This window comes from Saprolegnia diclina (genome assembly GCF_000281045.1).
Source record: "Saprolegnia diclina VS20 unplaced genomic scaffold supercont1.37, whole genome shotgun sequence".
NCBI lineage: Eukaryota > Oomycota > Saprolegniomycetes > Saprolegniales > Saprolegniaceae > Saprolegnia > Saprolegnia diclina.
The window spans coordinates 352,751-367,561 of NW_008246104.1; the positions used below are offsets into that span (position 1 = coordinate 352,751).

Below are 14,811 nucleotides of genomic sequence, written 5' to 3' on the forward strand. Positions count from 1 at the left end.
GTAGTACGTGTCGGAGAACTTGCACCACTGGATCGACCTCATCTTTGGCTGCAAGCAGCGCGGGGAGGCGGCGGTCGACGCGCTCAACGTCTTTATGCACATGACATACGAAGGCACGGTGCGTCCCAAACTCTGGTTTTTTGTCGATGGCACGAGGACCTTTTGCGATGTAGATTGATCTGGACGCGATCGAGGACCCGGTTTTACGCGAGGCGACGTTGGCGCAGATTGAAAACTTTGGTCAGACCCCGTCCAAGCTCTTCAACAGCCCGCACCCGCAGCGCAAGATGCCAACGCTCCATTTGCAGTCGCACTCGAGCCTCATGACCCACGCACATGACCTTTCGCTCAACGCCCCAAGCAGGTAGAGACCGTCGCGACCTCGTCATTTTGAACCACCATGAATAGCGTCGAGACGTATGTCAAGTGGCACACGCCGCTTGCCCCGCCGCTCGTGTCGATTGGCAAGGAATACGTTCATCTCAAGAAGGCGTCGATCGCGCACGTGCTCCAGAACGAAGCCATCGGCGACGTCAAGCTCTGCGCCGACAAGGTACTCACCGCCTTGCCTCGTCGTTGGTGTCCTATGCTACTGATGCGATGGCTGGTGCTAGTTGGTGTGCCGAGGGCTCGGGAGCGTGCTCGTGCCGCCTCGCCTAAAAAAGTGCGTCGACTATGGCAAGCACGGCCATTTGATCTTGCGAGCGCTGCCAAAAGCCAAGCCGCTCGTCGTCCTCGAAGACGTACACCTAAGCGCGATCCGGTGCGCAGTGTTTGCCGACGACGGGTTGACGCTCGTGAGTGGCGGCGACGACGGCGTAGTCAACGTCATCGAGTGCGTCAAGCTCCATGGCCAGCGCCATTTTTCGCACAAGGGCAAGTTGGCGGGCCATGACGCTCCTGTGCTCAGTGTTGCGATCAACAAGGCGTTCAACCTCGTGCTCTCTGGGTCGGCCGATCTGACCGCGATTGTATGGGACCTCCGCAGCCAGGTGTATTTGCGCGAGCTCTGCGGCCACGTAACACCGCTCCTGCACGTGGGTATCAACGGCGCCAACGGCAACCTCATGACGGCGTCGGCGACCGAGCTTCGCGTCTGGAGCCTCAACGGCGACCTCCTCGCCTGCGCCGTGCTGCCCGCCCTCGGACTCCACCCCATCGTACGCCTTTGCTTTTGAAGCGATGATGTCATACATGCGATGACTAGACGGCAGCCGTGACGTCGCGCTGCGATGTGTGGCAGAACGGGGTCGTCGTCGTGACGGGCCATGCGAACGGGACGCTGGCCTGCTGGGGCCTCCAGTACCCGTCCGACGTCGAGGGCGACCAGATGCAGACAAGCAAAAAGGACGAGCCGGTTGCACCTGCGTCGGTGCTCTCGCCGCGCCAGCGAAAGCCCGTGGCTGTGGCCGGCCACGGCAAGATCGTGCCATCTTGCCGCCTCTACGTCATGAAGCTCCTGCTCGAGCACCGCGCGGCCGTGACGGCGATCGCGCTCACGGCGGACCAGCGCCAGGTCGTGTCGGGCGACGCCGACGGTGTCTGCATCCGGTGGCACGACGATAGCCTTGGCGCGACGCCCTTCTCGTAGCATTTCGTTCCATGGAGCAAGAGTATTGTCCGTGCATGGAGCGACCCTCTTGGCAACTAGCATTGGTGGAAGCAGATCCTTGGGATTTCAAACCCGCTGCCAGCAAGCGCGCTGGGATTGGTCAAAAGTCAATTGCGACGACGTTTTGATTGGTCCGTGGTTCAACATTGCGTCATTTTCGAATTTGCGCCCGACGGCCGAGATGGAGGAGAGACTGAGCTGCGTGGCGTGGGCGCTCCTTGAGGGGTACCCGTGGTGGCCCGTGTACGTCTGCGACCCGAAGAAGCTGCGACTCAAGCTCTTCAACCTCGGTAGAGGATGCTTCCATGGACGCTATGGGCTCATGAACTTCGTCGTCGTGTAGGGTCGTCGCATCAGGCCATTGCCCGGCAGGCGCGCTGCTTCCCCAACGACTTTCGCATCGTCTACTTCTTTGGCTCCTATGAATTGTACGATGACAATGAATATGGGTATAGCTCATGACAATGACTCTTGTAGCGGCAAGATGAAGACGAAGCTCGTCCGGCGCTGGGACGGCCCCGACAAGGAGAACTTTTTGCAGGGTCATCCCAAAGCGCTTGCGTCGAAGAAGGGTATTGCCGAGCAGCTCAAGGCCGCAATCGAGGAGGCCGAGGTATAAACATCCGCGAGCGATGCGCTAGGTGCCATGAAACCATAGGAGTACTTGGCGACGGACGAGAGCACGCGCCTCCTCCCGCACATGGTGCCCTCGGACATGGACCCGAGCCTCGAGCCGCCGCCGACGCCCGAGCATGTGTCGGAAGCCGAAGACGACGACGACGACGATGCTGAGGAAGGCGGTGATGCGGTCGACGCGCCCGAGGCCGACGATGGCGACATTAGCGAAGACGACAAGATGCTCAAGCAGCCTAAAAAATCCAAAAAGACGAAGGCAGATGCCAAGGCAAAGAAGGAAGCCAAGGCGAAGAAGGAGCCCAAGGCGAAGAAGGAGCCCAAGGCGAAGAAGGAGCCCAAGGAAAAGAAGGAGCCCAAGGAGAAGAAAGAGTCCAAGGAGAAGAAGGAGTCCAAGGGGAAGAAGGAGTCCAAGCCAAAGAAGGAAAACAAGCCCAAGAAGGACACAAAGAAAGACGCCGAGCCTGCGGTCATCGAGACGGAAACCACAATCGAGGTCCAGCCCGCGTCGCCGCTGAAGCGCAAGGCGTCCAACGGCTCGGAGACCGAGGTCGCCCCGAAAAAGCCCAAGGTCGACGACAGTGGCCTGGAAGCCAAGATCGACGCGGGCATTCGTCACATTCTCACGTCTATGAGCCTTGACGAGCTCACGACGCGCAAGGTGCGCACGATGCTCGAAGAGAAGTTTGGCATGAGCCTCAAAGAGCACAAAATTCTGATTCGCGACGTGATCAACCAAATCATCGCCGAGGTCGATGACCGCGTTGACGCGCCCGACGCCCCGATGGACGGGTCACCCGCCGAGCCCGTGCAAAGCGCTGAGCCTGTGCAAATGACCGAGCCCGTGCAAAGAACCGTGCCTGTGCCAGCAGTCGAGCCCGCCAAGGCAGTTGTTGCTCCGACCCCGGTGGTAGCACCGCCGACACCAGTCACCGCCGAGGCACCCAAAGCTTCTAGCAAGGCTGCTGGGCTCAGTAAGGACGCCGTGAAGAAGCTCAAGGTCATTCTCGATGACGCAAACACGTCGCATGAGATGCTGTTGGAAACCCTTATGAAGCTGTCGACGGTGCGTACCTTCTATTTTCCTCCGAGCCGCTGCCACACCCACGTCGTCTTGTGTAGGCCCTCTTGGAAGCAGACGTCTTGCGCGCGACGGGCATCCCCAAGACCGTCGCTCTTCTCCGCTCCCATGCGTACCCTCCATTGTTATACGTGCACGAACCTTACACTTTGTATGCAGAAACGAAAAGGTCGCGAGCCTCGCCAAGTCGATCCGCGATGGATGGAAGAAGGCGTATGCGAGTGGAGAGAGCTCCAGCGCATCGACCGACCCGACCGTGGCCAAGCTCACTAAGGTGGCCAAGGCACTGGACCCGTCGTCCAACAACGACGACATCATCGCGCACCTCAAGGCCCTTGGCACCATGACCTTGTCTCGAAACGAGATCACCAAGTCCAAGATTGGGTTTGCTCTCCGCAAGCTGCGGCATTCCGAGTACGTGTCAGGCTCGCGCGACCTCTTCTTACTCGCATCACTTGTATAGGAGTGCGACGATCAAGAAGCTCGCCACGGATCTCCGAAACAAGTGGAAGAAGGAGCTGAGCGCCGAGTCATAGACGCGCTCTTAATGCATGAATCGAGGGTCGTGTTAAAAGCACTTTGCGTGTAGCACGGCCGCGCCGTCGACGTCAAACTCGTCCGAGGTGATCCAAGACCGGTCTTTGAGCGAGCTCGCGTACATGCACGTGCCTGCAAACGTCGCGCACTCGTCCTTCCCAACCACGTCGACCACAATCAGCGACTCGAACGGACAGAGTTTCTGGATCTCTTGGTGCACGCGCGCCTTGAAGCCCGGGAGTTGGCAGGCGCCGCCCGTGCACACGACGTTGGCCAAGAGTTCGTGGTGGAGCTGGCTGTCGCTCTCGGCAAAGGCTCTTGCGAGCGCGTCATGAAGGGCCATCTCGCACGCATTGTCTACGCATCGTACGTCGTCTGCCTCGTGTCATCGAGACATGGCGCCTACCAGGATTGAGCTTGGGTTGCCAGAGGAGCTCGGGCGCGATGAAGCGCTCGACGTCACAGTGCATCTCGAGCGTCGACCCCGAGGGTAGTCGGTACGCATACACCTCATGCAACCTACAACCGTCGAGCCTTCTTTGTCCTCACGCTTCGGTAGTAGTAACATTACGGGTGCGCCGCGGTGGTTTTGTGGGGCACGGCTTTCTGCCACACGGGTTGCGACTCGGTCGGAAGCACTTGGACATGCGCGCGTTCAAAGCGGCCGTGCTTCTCGGCCATCGCGTCAAAGTCCTTGGCGACCATGCCTTTGGTTTCCTACATGACGCATTCCTGTGATGGAATGATGTTGGTTGATGACGTACGAGTATCGCGCGTGCAATCTTTTGCTGGAGCCGCAAAGGAATCTTGTGGTACTCGTCGCTCTCTTGGGAAAGCAGCATCGAGACCATAAAGGCCACGAGCGCTTCGCCCCCCATCGGCATCGTAACGACGGCATGGTCCAGCTATTGCGCAAGGTCGACATGGGTACATGGACCACCCGGCGACGTACAATCATGTCTTCGTAGATGGGCACAATGTACGTGGCGTCGGCGCCGACGTCGAGGACAAGGCCCGTGCTCTTGCCGCGGGCTCGCAAGCTCATGAGCGCATCGGTGGCCAGGAGAGCGCCTTTGACCGCGCACTTTTCAAAGAGCACGTCGGCGAGCGCCTCGCGCGACGCCTTGGCGAGCTGCGGCTTGTGCGTCACAATGACCTACACACAGAGATCAGCCAACCCATGCACAAGATGGTTGAATCCTACGTTGTAGGACGAGATGGCGTCATCAATGCCGAGACCCGTAAAGACTTGGTGGAGAAGTCCTTCGAGGTACTCGGTCGACGTGACATGGCCGTTCTGGAAGACGCGCTCTTGTTTGAGAATGCAGCGCAGCGCCGGGTCCGGGTGCTCGTACAAAAATGTCACCGCGTCTCGCCCAAGAAAGTACCCGTTCTGGCGTGAGGGTCAGCGCCAATGAGAAAGAAGGTACGGTCAACCTCGTAGCCGATGCGAACTGAGCCGGTCCCAATGTACGACGACCCTTGCAGAACTCGGTGGAGCTCGGCAGCGCCGCCTTGCGGCACAGCCACAAGCGTCTACAGCGTCCGGTATGTTAGAGCTCACATCAATATCATCCAAATAGACGTACCGGGAGCTTCAACGTGGGCACATACGAGGCTGTATCGGCGTGGAGCAAGCCTGCATGGAGCTCCAAGGACCCAAAATGCACCACCACAACCCCTTTTCCAATGACGGGTCGTGGTACGGCAGCTACAGCGACCGCAGTGGGCTGCGTCGTCGTCGATAGCTGGGCCTGAAGTGCGGTGATGGTCTTCTTGGCGGCTTGCAGTTCGGCCCCGAGCTGCTCGTGTGATGCTTCGAGCGTCGTCAATTGCCGCGTCTTGGCAGCTTCAAGGGCCTTGAGCTCGCGTTGCGACTCTTGCAGCACGTGGAGCTGCGCATCGTGCGCCGCCGTGGCTTCGTTCTGCTCACGGCGCATGGCGTCGACTGCCGCGCGGGCCTCGGCAATCTTTTCTGGTGCGTTTGCCTCCAAACGCGTCTCAAGTTCGCGAATGGTAGCCTCAAGAGCGTCAATGCGTGCGACATGCGCCGAGTCGACCTCAGTCTCGGCGTCGTGCGCGCGCGCTTCCAGCTCGTCCACTTGATATCGGGCTTCGTCCAGCGCGTCTTTGGTCTCTTGGTGCGCAGCTAAAAGCTCGGCCTCGGTCGCATCCCGGGCTGCGAGTTGTGTCTGAAGCGCTTCGATCTGTACTGTGAACGACTCGACCACGGCAGCGTGTGACGCGGCGTCGGCTTCGTAGCTGCTGTGCTTTGCCTGCAATACGTGGGCCGTCTCGGCGTGGCCTTGCAACTGAGCGTGCAGTGCTGCGACCGATGCCTCCAGATCTGCGACCTCGGCCTCGTGCGCCAGCGCATTCTGCCGCAGCTCGGACGTAAGAGCATCGATCTGCGATATGTGGCGCTTCGCCTCGGCTTCTGCAGTTGCAAACGATGCGTCAAGGGACTGGGTGCGGGCTTGCAGTGTTTCGTAGTCGTCTTGCAGTGCACATTTCGCCGCCTCGATCTCGGCGACTTGGGCCACATACGACTCGGTGATGGCGGCGTGCGTCGCAGCCTGCTTCTCGAGCTCGTCGCGCGCAGCATTCGCCCCGGCGATGGCTGCTTCGAGCTCTTCAATACGGCGTGTAAGCGCAGCATTGGCCACATCACGTTCTTCCAGCTCTGCGAGCCAGTCGGCCTCCCGCGAGCCGTGGCCGCTCGAGAGACTTTGTAGCGACGCCGCCTTCTCTGCAAGCTCGGTTCGTAGTGCAACGACGTCACTTTCAGCCTGCTTGCGCGTGGCCACAGCGTGCTCGGCGGTCGAGACGGCCGTCGCCAGTTCGTCCGTGAGTTCGCGCACTTGGACTTCGTACGCTGCCTCAATTGCTTCGTTGCGCCGGTCGGCGTCGGTAGTCGTCGCCTCCAAACGCGCCGTCCAGTCGGCATCTGCCGCGTCGACGTCGCGTTGCATCCGGTTGGCGTCGGCTTCCAGCGCCCGGATGCGCTCATCGCGCTGCGCAATCGAGGCCGTGAGCTGCGCATGGAGCCCTGCCACGTGGTCCTTCTCGACGATGATCTCATCGAGCTGGCTCTGGAGCGACGCGACGCGCGCGTCCGTGGTCGCCGTGTCGCGACTCAGATCCTCCTTCTCGTCTTGCACGCGTGTCAGCATGGCCTCGATATCACGGAGCTGCTCTACGTACGATTCGATCTCGCCATGCAAGCGCGCAATCTCCATCTCGTGCGTCAGACACGTGTGCTGCAGCGTCGCTTCCCGCATCACGTCGTGATCTTCGAGTGCGTGCACCGCGTGTTCGAGCTGCTGCCGGAGCTCGCGCACGGTCGCATCATCGGCTGGCATGGCCGGCATGGCCTGCACAAGTGTCGCATGCTCGATGATCTGCGCTTCCAGACGAGTAATCTTGTCGTGCTCGTGGGCCAACTTTGCATCGTACTCTGCAACCAGCGCTGCGCGGTCACTCGCCGCGGATGCCATTTGCCGCTGGACGTCTTCCGAGACCTCGGCGCGCAGCTGCAGCGTGGCCAGCGTCTCTGTCATCTCGGCCATGCGACTGGTTTTGTGGCTCCACTCGGCTTGGGCGGCTTCAAACGCGTTCACTTGGAGCTGGAGGGCGCCGCAGATACGGTTGAGATGCTCGAGCTCCTTGTCGCGACCTTGTTTTTCCAGCTCGAGCGTCGCGACATGTGCGGTCAGGTCGACAACGCGCTGCTCTGCGGATGCCATGGACGCGTGCTTGGCCTCGGTGGAGGCGACCACCTGCTTTTTGATCTCGGTCAGCGCCATCTTGTGCTCGAGGAGCTCGGTCTCGAGACCGTCGCGCTGCCGCTGGAAGGTGAGCGCCGCGTCGGCGTGCGCTTCGCATTTCTGCTTGGCCGTCGTGAGCGCCGCCGACATCTTGTCCAAATTGGTCTGGAGCACGTCCCGGTCCATGAGCGCGTCATGGCGCTCGGCCTCGAGGCGCGCGAGCTCGTCGGCGGTCATGGCGGCCGCGTCTTGGAGCGACGCGATCGTCCGCATTGCGACTGCAAGGTCCAATGCCTCGTCCACCGACATGGAATCGTGCGAATGATGGGGCAGTGTCCGTGGCGAAGCAACGGGCACAACATGCGGAGCGACCAACGCGCGGTGGTGCGCGTCAGGCTCGTCACCAGGTGGCGGCGGCGTCTTGCACTCGGGGTTGTTGTCGACCACTGCATCGGGCTCCTTGGTCGGTGGTGCGCGAAGCATCGGGTCTCGTGGGGTCTCTGCAGCGCGTGGTGTGCGCTTGACGACCGCGTTCGTTGTTGTCGTCGGCTTGAAGGACGTTGGCACCTTGTGCGCTTGGCGTGGCGTCGGCTACGACAACCGGCTAAGGACGCGAGAGACGAGCATGTACGTACGACTTTTTTGGGCGGTGAAACGGAGCTCGGCTCGGCTGGGTGCTGCAGCGTGCCTTCCTTGTACCCGCGGCTCACGGTTTGCCGCATGTAGCTCGGGACGTTGGCCATTGTGGTCGGCGGCGACCGCATTGCCTTGCGCTCATCGACGATGGTCGTGGACGCTCGCTTGAGCGGCTTCTTGGGCGATGGCACCGCGCGCTTGGTGACCTTTTGCGACGCCAACGCGCTTGCGACCTGCGTCGGCGTCGATGGGATCGCGATCGAGAGCGGCGCCGGCGGCGGGCGCACGCGGAACTCCTCCTTCTTGGCGCCAGCGCGCCGGACGGGGAAGTCGACCGTCTTCTTCTTCTCGGCCTTGGGGTCCTTCTTGACCTTGCTGCTGCTGCTGCTCGTCGAGCGCAGGTACGACGGGATCCCCGACGATGCCATGGCGAGATCGACGGTGGTTGCGTTCACTGCGGTTATGGATCTCGGTATCCTCCGGATACAATTATCCGAACGACCGCCTCCCGCTCCCGTTCTGGCGCCAAAACGCAAAGTTGAAGCCAACGACCTGCCACCACTACTGTATCTAGTACTAGTACAGTAGTCGGTGGTGGCAGTACATCCTTTCTCATACTGATAGCTTGTCCATTGACATGCCGATATCGACTAGTAGTGTGTTTCGATTGACTAACCCGTTCAAGCTCGCATAGAAGATGTCACTGCGAAGTCCGCTTGCCTCGTGGGCACCCCCGCAGCATGTTCCTCGCTCGCCAACGACGACGACATGAAGGTATCTTGAGGGGACATGCACCTGTCTCTAAAGCATGCGCTTGCATGGAAGCTACATGACGACCATGAAGAAGCTTTGGCGACGGGATTCGGGCCGCCGCTTCGCAGGTCAAGAGCCGCGCTGCAGCATAACGGACGCCAGGTATAATTAGTCGGTTCCACACAGTACTCGTGGCCGAGATGCGAGAGAGACAATTATAGTTAGTACACTCATTTCGACAGACTTGGGTTGGGAGGGTGGTGGCAGTTAGAGCCATGGACGGGCGCCAGTTCCTCGACTGTCTCGCACTGGATACCTCGGGGCAGGCGGCGAAACCTCTGGAAATGCATATCCCAATTGCCGCGCAGTGGAAAGATATTCGAACGGTTAGGTATGCGTTTTGAGAGGGATTGGAGGCGCCGGGTTTGAAAATTCCATTTTCGGGCGACCCGCGGTACGATCGGTGGCGACGACGGAGCAGCAGCATGGAGGCGTCGGACCCGCGCGGAGACCTGCTCCTCATCCGCGAAGGCGAGATGGAGCGCGAGCGGCTACAGAAGGAAGCGTTCAACATGAAGCTCCGGATCAACTTTCTCGAGGAGCAGCTCCTTAAGTACAAGGAAGGTGAGAGCCAATGCGACGACTGCATGTCGTAGGATGCCATGCGCATGACGACGCTGCATGTAGGTACGGCCTTTGAAGACGAAGACTTCGAGTCCGAGAACATGCACCTCCGAACGGTCATTGAGGAGAAGGTGCAGGAGCTCGAGCGAAGGAACTTCCTCCTCGTGCGGGCGCGCGACGCGATCGAAGTACTGCGCGTCGACTTGGAGACAGCCAAGGAGAACAACCGACTCAGCGCGTCGGCCAACCACAGCCAGCTCGAAGAGTCGACGCAAGAGGCGCTGCGACTCGAGCAGGACGTGGCGCGCCTCGAGGACGAGCTACAGGCGGCCTACGCCGAAATCGACGCGCTGCGGCAAGCGAACGAAGACCTCATGCAACGGTTTAACAATCTCGAGCTCGAGCACACGGAGAAGCTCCGCGTTGTGCAGCGCCTTGAGTCGGAGAAGGAGCGCTCAAGCGAGTCGGCGACGTGGGAGGTTCAACGGGCCAAGAACGAACTCGAGCTTGCCCACGAGGCGCAGCTCAGCAGCGAGAAGGAGCAATGGCACAAAGAGCGCAAGCAGATTGTACAGAACTGGGAGCTGAAGTTGCGGGAGAAGGAGGCCGACCTGGATCGTGCCAAGGCAACCGTCAGTGACCGCGACGACACGATCAAGGCCCTTCGGCAAGGCAAGATGGAGCTCGAGCTCGCCCTCGAGAAGACGACCAAGCAGCGCGAGGCAGACAAGGCGGATATTCTCGAGCTGCAGCAGCGCTTGCAACGCGCAACGTCCGAGAGCGACGACAGCTACGCGCTCAGGCGGCAGTGCGACCAGTTTGAAGCCGACGTCGCAAGCCTCAAGAAGCAGCTCGACGATCAAACTCGTCGCACCAAGGACGACGAGATGCGTCTCAACGACGAGATTGAGCGCCTCCGTGGGCAGAAGCAGCAGATGCTCGATGAAATGAGCGTCCAGACGGACAAGGTGCGCTGGGAAACGCTCAAGAAGCTCGAAGCCGTCGAAGCGACCAACGTGACGCTGACCAGCGACGTGCAGCGTGCGACTGCCGAGATCCAGAAGCTGCAAGAGGCCCTCTTCAAGGCCCATGCGAGTGCCACTGAGTGGGAGGCCCGCGCGACGTCGACGGCATCCGAGTGGCAGGCCAAGGTCCAAGGCCTCCAGCAAGTCCAGTCCGAAGGTGCGGTCCTCGAACGCGAGCAAGCCAAAATGCAAGAGCGTCTTTCGCTGGTAACGTTTTGGCGCTGCTGTGTCGAGCCTTGTTTGAAACGCGTGATTAGGTCCAAGCCGAGCTCGCAGCCGCCAAAGACGCCGATCGGCAGCTCCGCGGCTCGTTCCAGCTGGCGCTTGCCGATATTGCCAAGAACGAAGTGCTTTTGAAAGAGCGCGAGAAGAGTCTCGAGGCCGTGATGCAAGAAAAGAAGTCCCTCGAAGCGTCTTTGAGCCAGGAAGCTACCAAGAACAAGCAACAGCGGCAACTTCTCAAGGCCCGCATCCAAGCGCTCGAGGCCGAGCGCAGCCAGATCCACATCCAGTCCAAAGACGAGGCGCAGACGCTCGCCGTGCAGCTCGGCCACATGCACGGGCTCAAAGAGTTGGCACTCAATGGTATCGTGCGAGAGCTCACGATCCGTTGTGATAGGCACTTCACGACAAAGAGCTACGAGATGGAAGCGGCGTGGCAGCTCAAGTCGGGGCAGTACCAAGCGCGCATTGACATGCTTCAAGACCGCCTTGGTGCAGCAACCGAGAAGCTCGCGCAGCTCCAAGCCGTACAATCATCCATTGCAAAATATCGGCGTCAAGCGCGTGTCGTAGATGCGCGAGGGGTCGCAGCAACAGCGCTTTGACCAGCTTAAGTACGAGGCCATGCAAGCCAAGTTGCGGTGGGAGCAAGAGCTGCTCCAGGCGCGCAAGGCGATCCGCGACGAGTCGGACCGCGCGGCCAAGCACGAACGTGACGCCCGGGACGCGCAGACCCAACTGCAGCGCGTCGAGCTCGAGTTTCAACAAAAGTTTGCGCGTCTCGAGATCGAGTACCAGCGCGTCTTGCGTGACGTGGCCTCGCTGCAGGTATGCACTTCCTATGGTCTTCCTGTGGGTACCATTGACTTGATCTAGAATGTGCAGAGCAAGACCCAACCCGAGTTGCACCGAAAAGACGAACACATTCGGCTGCTCAAGGAAGAAGTCGATCAGTCCAAGCGCGTGCAAACCGACCTCACGACTCAACTGCGCAGTGCGATCCAGGACCACGCACAGTACCGAAGTCGGATGGACGAATTGCAGAAGACCATTGCTCGGTTGCAAGAGAAGGAGCGCACGACCGAGCAGCTTGTGTGGCAGCAGTGCCAGCGCAACGAAGCGCTCTTGGAGAAGGCGCCGCCGGCCACGACGGCGGTTGAGCCGCTCGAAAACCTCGTGCGCAAGACGCGGGAGCTCGTCGAGCACACGCGGCGCTTCCAGGAAAGGTACGCGACCGCGTGGCCGAACGTGGTCTCGGGCGCGCAAGCCATGTCGGGCTCGATGGAGCACGACTGCGGCCGGCTCCTCCGCGCCAACAACATGCTCTGTCACAAACTCGCTCACGTACTTGTATATTTGCGATAGCATCCTGTATTTACGATTCATGTGGCGTAGGTGGCGGCCGAGTGGAAGCGCGGCCAGAGCCAGCAGCCTCCAAATGACGCGACGCCGGCACTCGCACCCCCTGCCACAGCATCGCCGTTGACGCCGCCGCCGAGCAGCGCCAGCAGGCAGCGCGCGTCTCTGAGCCAAGCCGAGCTCGAAGCGCTCGTTCACACGCTGCACGAGTCCAAGGCCAGGAACGGCGTGACACCACTCTCGGTCGTTCCTGGCACGGCGCGCATCCTCGACGCATACCAGTCGTCCAACTCGGTGCTTGCGCGGCTCAATAAGGAGCTGCTCAAGGTGCACAACACGATCGAAGGCTACGCGCGGCCACCCCCCGCGCCGCTGCGATAGACACCCGCCTCTTAATATAAGCGTCCATCGCACCCTTCTTCCACGCATCTTGGACAATGGCCGAGCTGCTGTACATGAGGTGCACGATCGGCATGGGATTCCGTCGGCGCTGTTCCTCGAGGAACCAAGTCGTTGAAGTTGCGTCCAAGGAATGGCGTGTTTTTAGCCTTGGTAGCCGGTTGGCGTTCGGTTGTGGTCGTCGGACGTCGGGCGCATGAAGCTGCCGGTGCTCTTTGCCTGCGTCTGCGGCGCCGTCGTCGCGTATACGCTCAAGCGGCAGCACATCCGCAAGCTCAACTGGAAGCGGCGCATCGCGCTCAAGAAGATTTCGCCCACGTAGGGTTACTAGCTTTCTCCTGCCTCGTCCTCAGTCGCCATGTAGCTCGGACATGGGGCAGTCGTTTGGCCTCGACATTGGTACGACCGCTTCACATGCACATGGGGATGACGATGGTCACAGGTGGCACGCTCTCCAAGATTGTCTACTTTGAGCAGGCGCCGGGCCAAAACAGTCGGCCGCGGGCCAATTCGCACGTGCTCGCGGCGCAAGAGGTCTCTCGCTTCGTCAAGTCGAGCGACAGCTACGGCAGCTCGGGCGTCCGGGACACGCGCTTGAGCATCACGTCCGAGACGCTCGGCGGCACGCTGCATTTCATGCACTTTGAGACGCGCAAGATGGAGGGCGCGGTCATGCAAGTCGCCAACCACAGCTTGAGCCAGTCGCTCCGCGTCGTCTCGTGCACGGGCGGTGGCGCCCACAAGGTACTACGTCGTCGAATCCCATTGGAAGCGGCTCAGCGTCCATGCAGTACGCCGAGATGATCCACATGCTCGCGGGCATTGAAGTGCGCAAGAAGGACGAGATTGCGTGCCTCGTGCGCGGCCTCAACTTTCTCCTCAACGTCTTTCCCAACGAAGTGTACACGTTTGTGGTATACTATCAATGTATCAATATCGATCGTCGTATAAGTCCAAATTAGAACGTCGACTTTGGCTCGCTCTCGGCGACGCGCGTGAGCCTCGTGCGCGACAACAAGGACGAAGACATATTCCCCTACATCGTACGCCCATTCCGAGATGTATATAATGGCTACGGTCCATGTAGCTCGTCAGCATTGGGTCGGGCGTGAGTGTGCTGCATGTGACGGGTCCCAACACGTTTACGCGCGTCAGTGGTAGCTCGATTGGCGGCGGTATGTTGCTCAAGATTGTCTGTATCGAGTGGTAGCATGGACATGGTGCTGCTAGGGACGTACTGGGGCCTGTGCCGCATGCTCTTTGAGTGCAACACGTACGACGAGGCGCTCGACTTGGCCGTGCACGGGCGCAACGCGTCGGTCGACATGAGCGTCGGCGACATTTACGGCGGCGCGTACGAGAAGTTTAACCTCCCGGCGACGACGGTTGCGAGCAGCTTTGGTACGCTCTCTGGTTTGGCGTCCATTGGCTTCAAATGTGGATAGGCAAGATGATTTCGGTCGATCGGAGCAGCGTCTCGGACGCGGACATTGCGCGGTCGCTCCTCGTGATGACGACGCAGAACATTGGGCTCATCGCGTACCTCAATGCGTGCATCCATGGCACGAAGCGCATCTTTTTTGTCGGCAACTTCCTGCGGCACAACAAGATTTCCTGCCGGACGCTCGCGTACGCCATCAACTTTTGGTCCAAAGGCGAGATGAAGGCGCATTTCTGCCGCCACGAAGGGTACCTCGGCGCGCTCGGCGCCTTCTTGAGCCAAGCCCACGACATGCCTTGCAACCCGTAAGCTTGCACAAGGAAATACGCCGAGAAAAACACTTGATGTATTGATACGATACAGACACGACACGCTTCTTAGTTGCGGCGAAGGTGGAGCGACGCGCCGGGACCGTACGGAGGAGGCGTCGTCGGGTCCGAGCACGGGGTCGGGTTAGGACCCGGCTGCGGGCCAGGCTGCGGGCCGGGTTGCGGGCCGGGCTGCGGACCAGGCTGAGGGCCGGGCTGAGGACCTGGTTGCGGACCAGGGCCGGGCTGCGGACCAGGCTGCGGACCAGGCTGAGGACCAGGGCCGGGTTGAGGACCAGGTTGCGGGCCGGGCTGCGGACCAGGACCGGGCTGAGGGCCAGGTTGCGGGCCGGGCTGAGGACCAGGCGGATACGGAGTGGGGCCAGGCTGAGGACCAGGGCCAGGCTGCGGACC

The 14,811-nt window shown here is 60.6% G+C and overlaps 5 protein-coding genes across 5 annotated transcripts in view; 4 read left to right on the top strand and 1 right to left on the bottom strand.

Moving 5' to 3' along the window:
- SDRG_10802 (hypothetical protein) overlaps positions 1-1,688 on the top strand; it is a gene marked incomplete at its 5' end in the record, with an annotated part of 10,598 nt that extends 8,910 nt beyond the window's left edge. Inside the window, 5 exons of the mRNA XM_008616814.1 lie at positions 5-118; positions 174-364; positions 409-553; positions 615-1,160; positions 1,208-1,688. Coding sequence (XP_008615036.1) covers positions 5-118; positions 174-364; positions 409-553; positions 615-1,160; positions 1,208-1,591 — 1,380 coding nt within the window. The 3' untranslated portion in view covers positions 1,592-1,688. The remainder of the gene's footprint in view (positions 1-4; positions 119-173; positions 365-408; positions 554-614; positions 1,161-1,207) is intronic.
- A 105-nt stretch (positions 1,689-1,793) lies between these two features.
- SDRG_10803 (hypothetical protein) lies at positions 1,794-3,862 on the top strand (the record flags this gene model as incomplete). Its single annotated transcript, XM_008616815.1, has 7 exons — positions 1,794-1,902; positions 1,956-2,040; positions 2,090-2,225; positions 2,271-3,311; positions 3,368-3,438; positions 3,486-3,740; positions 3,790-3,862. The coding sequence occupies 7 exons, from the start codon at positions 1,794-1,796 to the stop codon at positions 3,860-3,862; spliced, it is 1,770 nt and encodes a 589-aa protein (XP_008615037.1).
- Positions 3,863-3,894: 32 nt separating this feature from the next.
- SDRG_10804 (hypothetical protein) lies at positions 3,895-8,694 on the bottom strand (the record flags this gene model as incomplete). Its single annotated transcript, XM_008616816.1, has 9 exons — positions 3,895-4,220; positions 4,270-4,382; positions 4,435-4,580; positions 4,628-4,768; positions 4,816-5,019; positions 5,068-5,256; positions 5,301-5,399; positions 5,453-8,221; positions 8,266-8,694. 9 exons carry the CDS (start codon positions 8,692-8,694, stop codon positions 3,895-3,897), a joined length of 4,416 nt encoding a protein of 1,471 aa, XP_008615038.1.
- A 767-nt stretch (positions 8,695-9,461) lies between these two features.
- Positions 9,462-12,677, top strand: SDRG_10805 (hypothetical protein). The gene is made up of 7 exons (XM_008616817.1): positions 9,462-9,643; positions 9,707-10,875; positions 10,926-11,239; positions 11,288-11,417; positions 11,464-11,718; positions 11,767-12,234; positions 12,286-12,677. Exons 1-7 carry the CDS (start codon positions 9,505-9,507, stop codon positions 12,628-12,630), a joined length of 2,820 nt encoding a protein of 939 aa, XP_008615039.1. The 5' UTR covers positions 9,462-9,504; the 3' UTR covers positions 12,631-12,677.
- Positions 12,678-12,797: 120 nt separating this feature from the next.
- SDRG_10806 (pantothenate kinase) lies at positions 12,798-14,460 on the top strand. The gene is made up of 8 exons (XM_008616818.1): positions 12,798-12,966; positions 13,013-13,047; positions 13,091-13,392; positions 13,440-13,562; positions 13,611-13,691; positions 13,736-13,823; positions 13,879-14,049; positions 14,094-14,460. The coding sequence occupies exons 1-8, from the start codon at positions 12,845-12,847 to the stop codon at positions 14,396-14,398; spliced, it is 1,227 nt and encodes a 408-aa protein (XP_008615040.1). The 5' UTR covers positions 12,798-12,844; the 3' UTR covers positions 14,399-14,460.
- Positions 14,461-14,811: the final 351 nt, after the last annotated feature.

What these genes read in the sequence shown, in the direction of transcription:
- SDRG_10805 (XM_008616817.1), top strand. Translation starts at nt 9,505, where the DNA reads ATGGAGGCGTCGGACCCGCGCGGAGACCTGCTCCTCATCCGCGAAGGC. An exon ending in AGCTCGCGCAGCTCCAAGCC is followed by an intron (nt 11,418 to 11,463) that starts GTACAATCATCC and finishes CGCGTGTCGTAG; the next exon opens with ATGCGCGAGGGGTCGCAGCA. An exon ending in TCTGTCACAAACTCGCTCAC is followed by an intron (nt 12,235 to 12,285) that starts GTACTTGTATAT and finishes CATGTGGCGTAG; the next exon opens with GTGGCGGCCGAGTGGAAGCG.
- SDRG_10806 (XM_008616818.1), top strand. Translation starts at nt 12,845, where the DNA reads ATGAAGCTGCCGGTGCTCTTTGCCTGCGTCTGCGGCGCCGTCGTCGCG. An exon ending in TGGTAGCTCGATTGGCGGCG is followed by an intron (nt 13,824 to 13,878) that starts GTATGTTGCTCA and finishes TGGTGCTGCTAG; the next exon opens with GGACGTACTGGGGCCTGTGC. An exon ending in GACGGTTGCGAGCAGCTTTG is followed by an intron (nt 14,050 to 14,093) that starts GTACGCTCTCTG and finishes AAATGTGGATAG; the next exon opens with GCAAGATGATTTCGGTCGAT.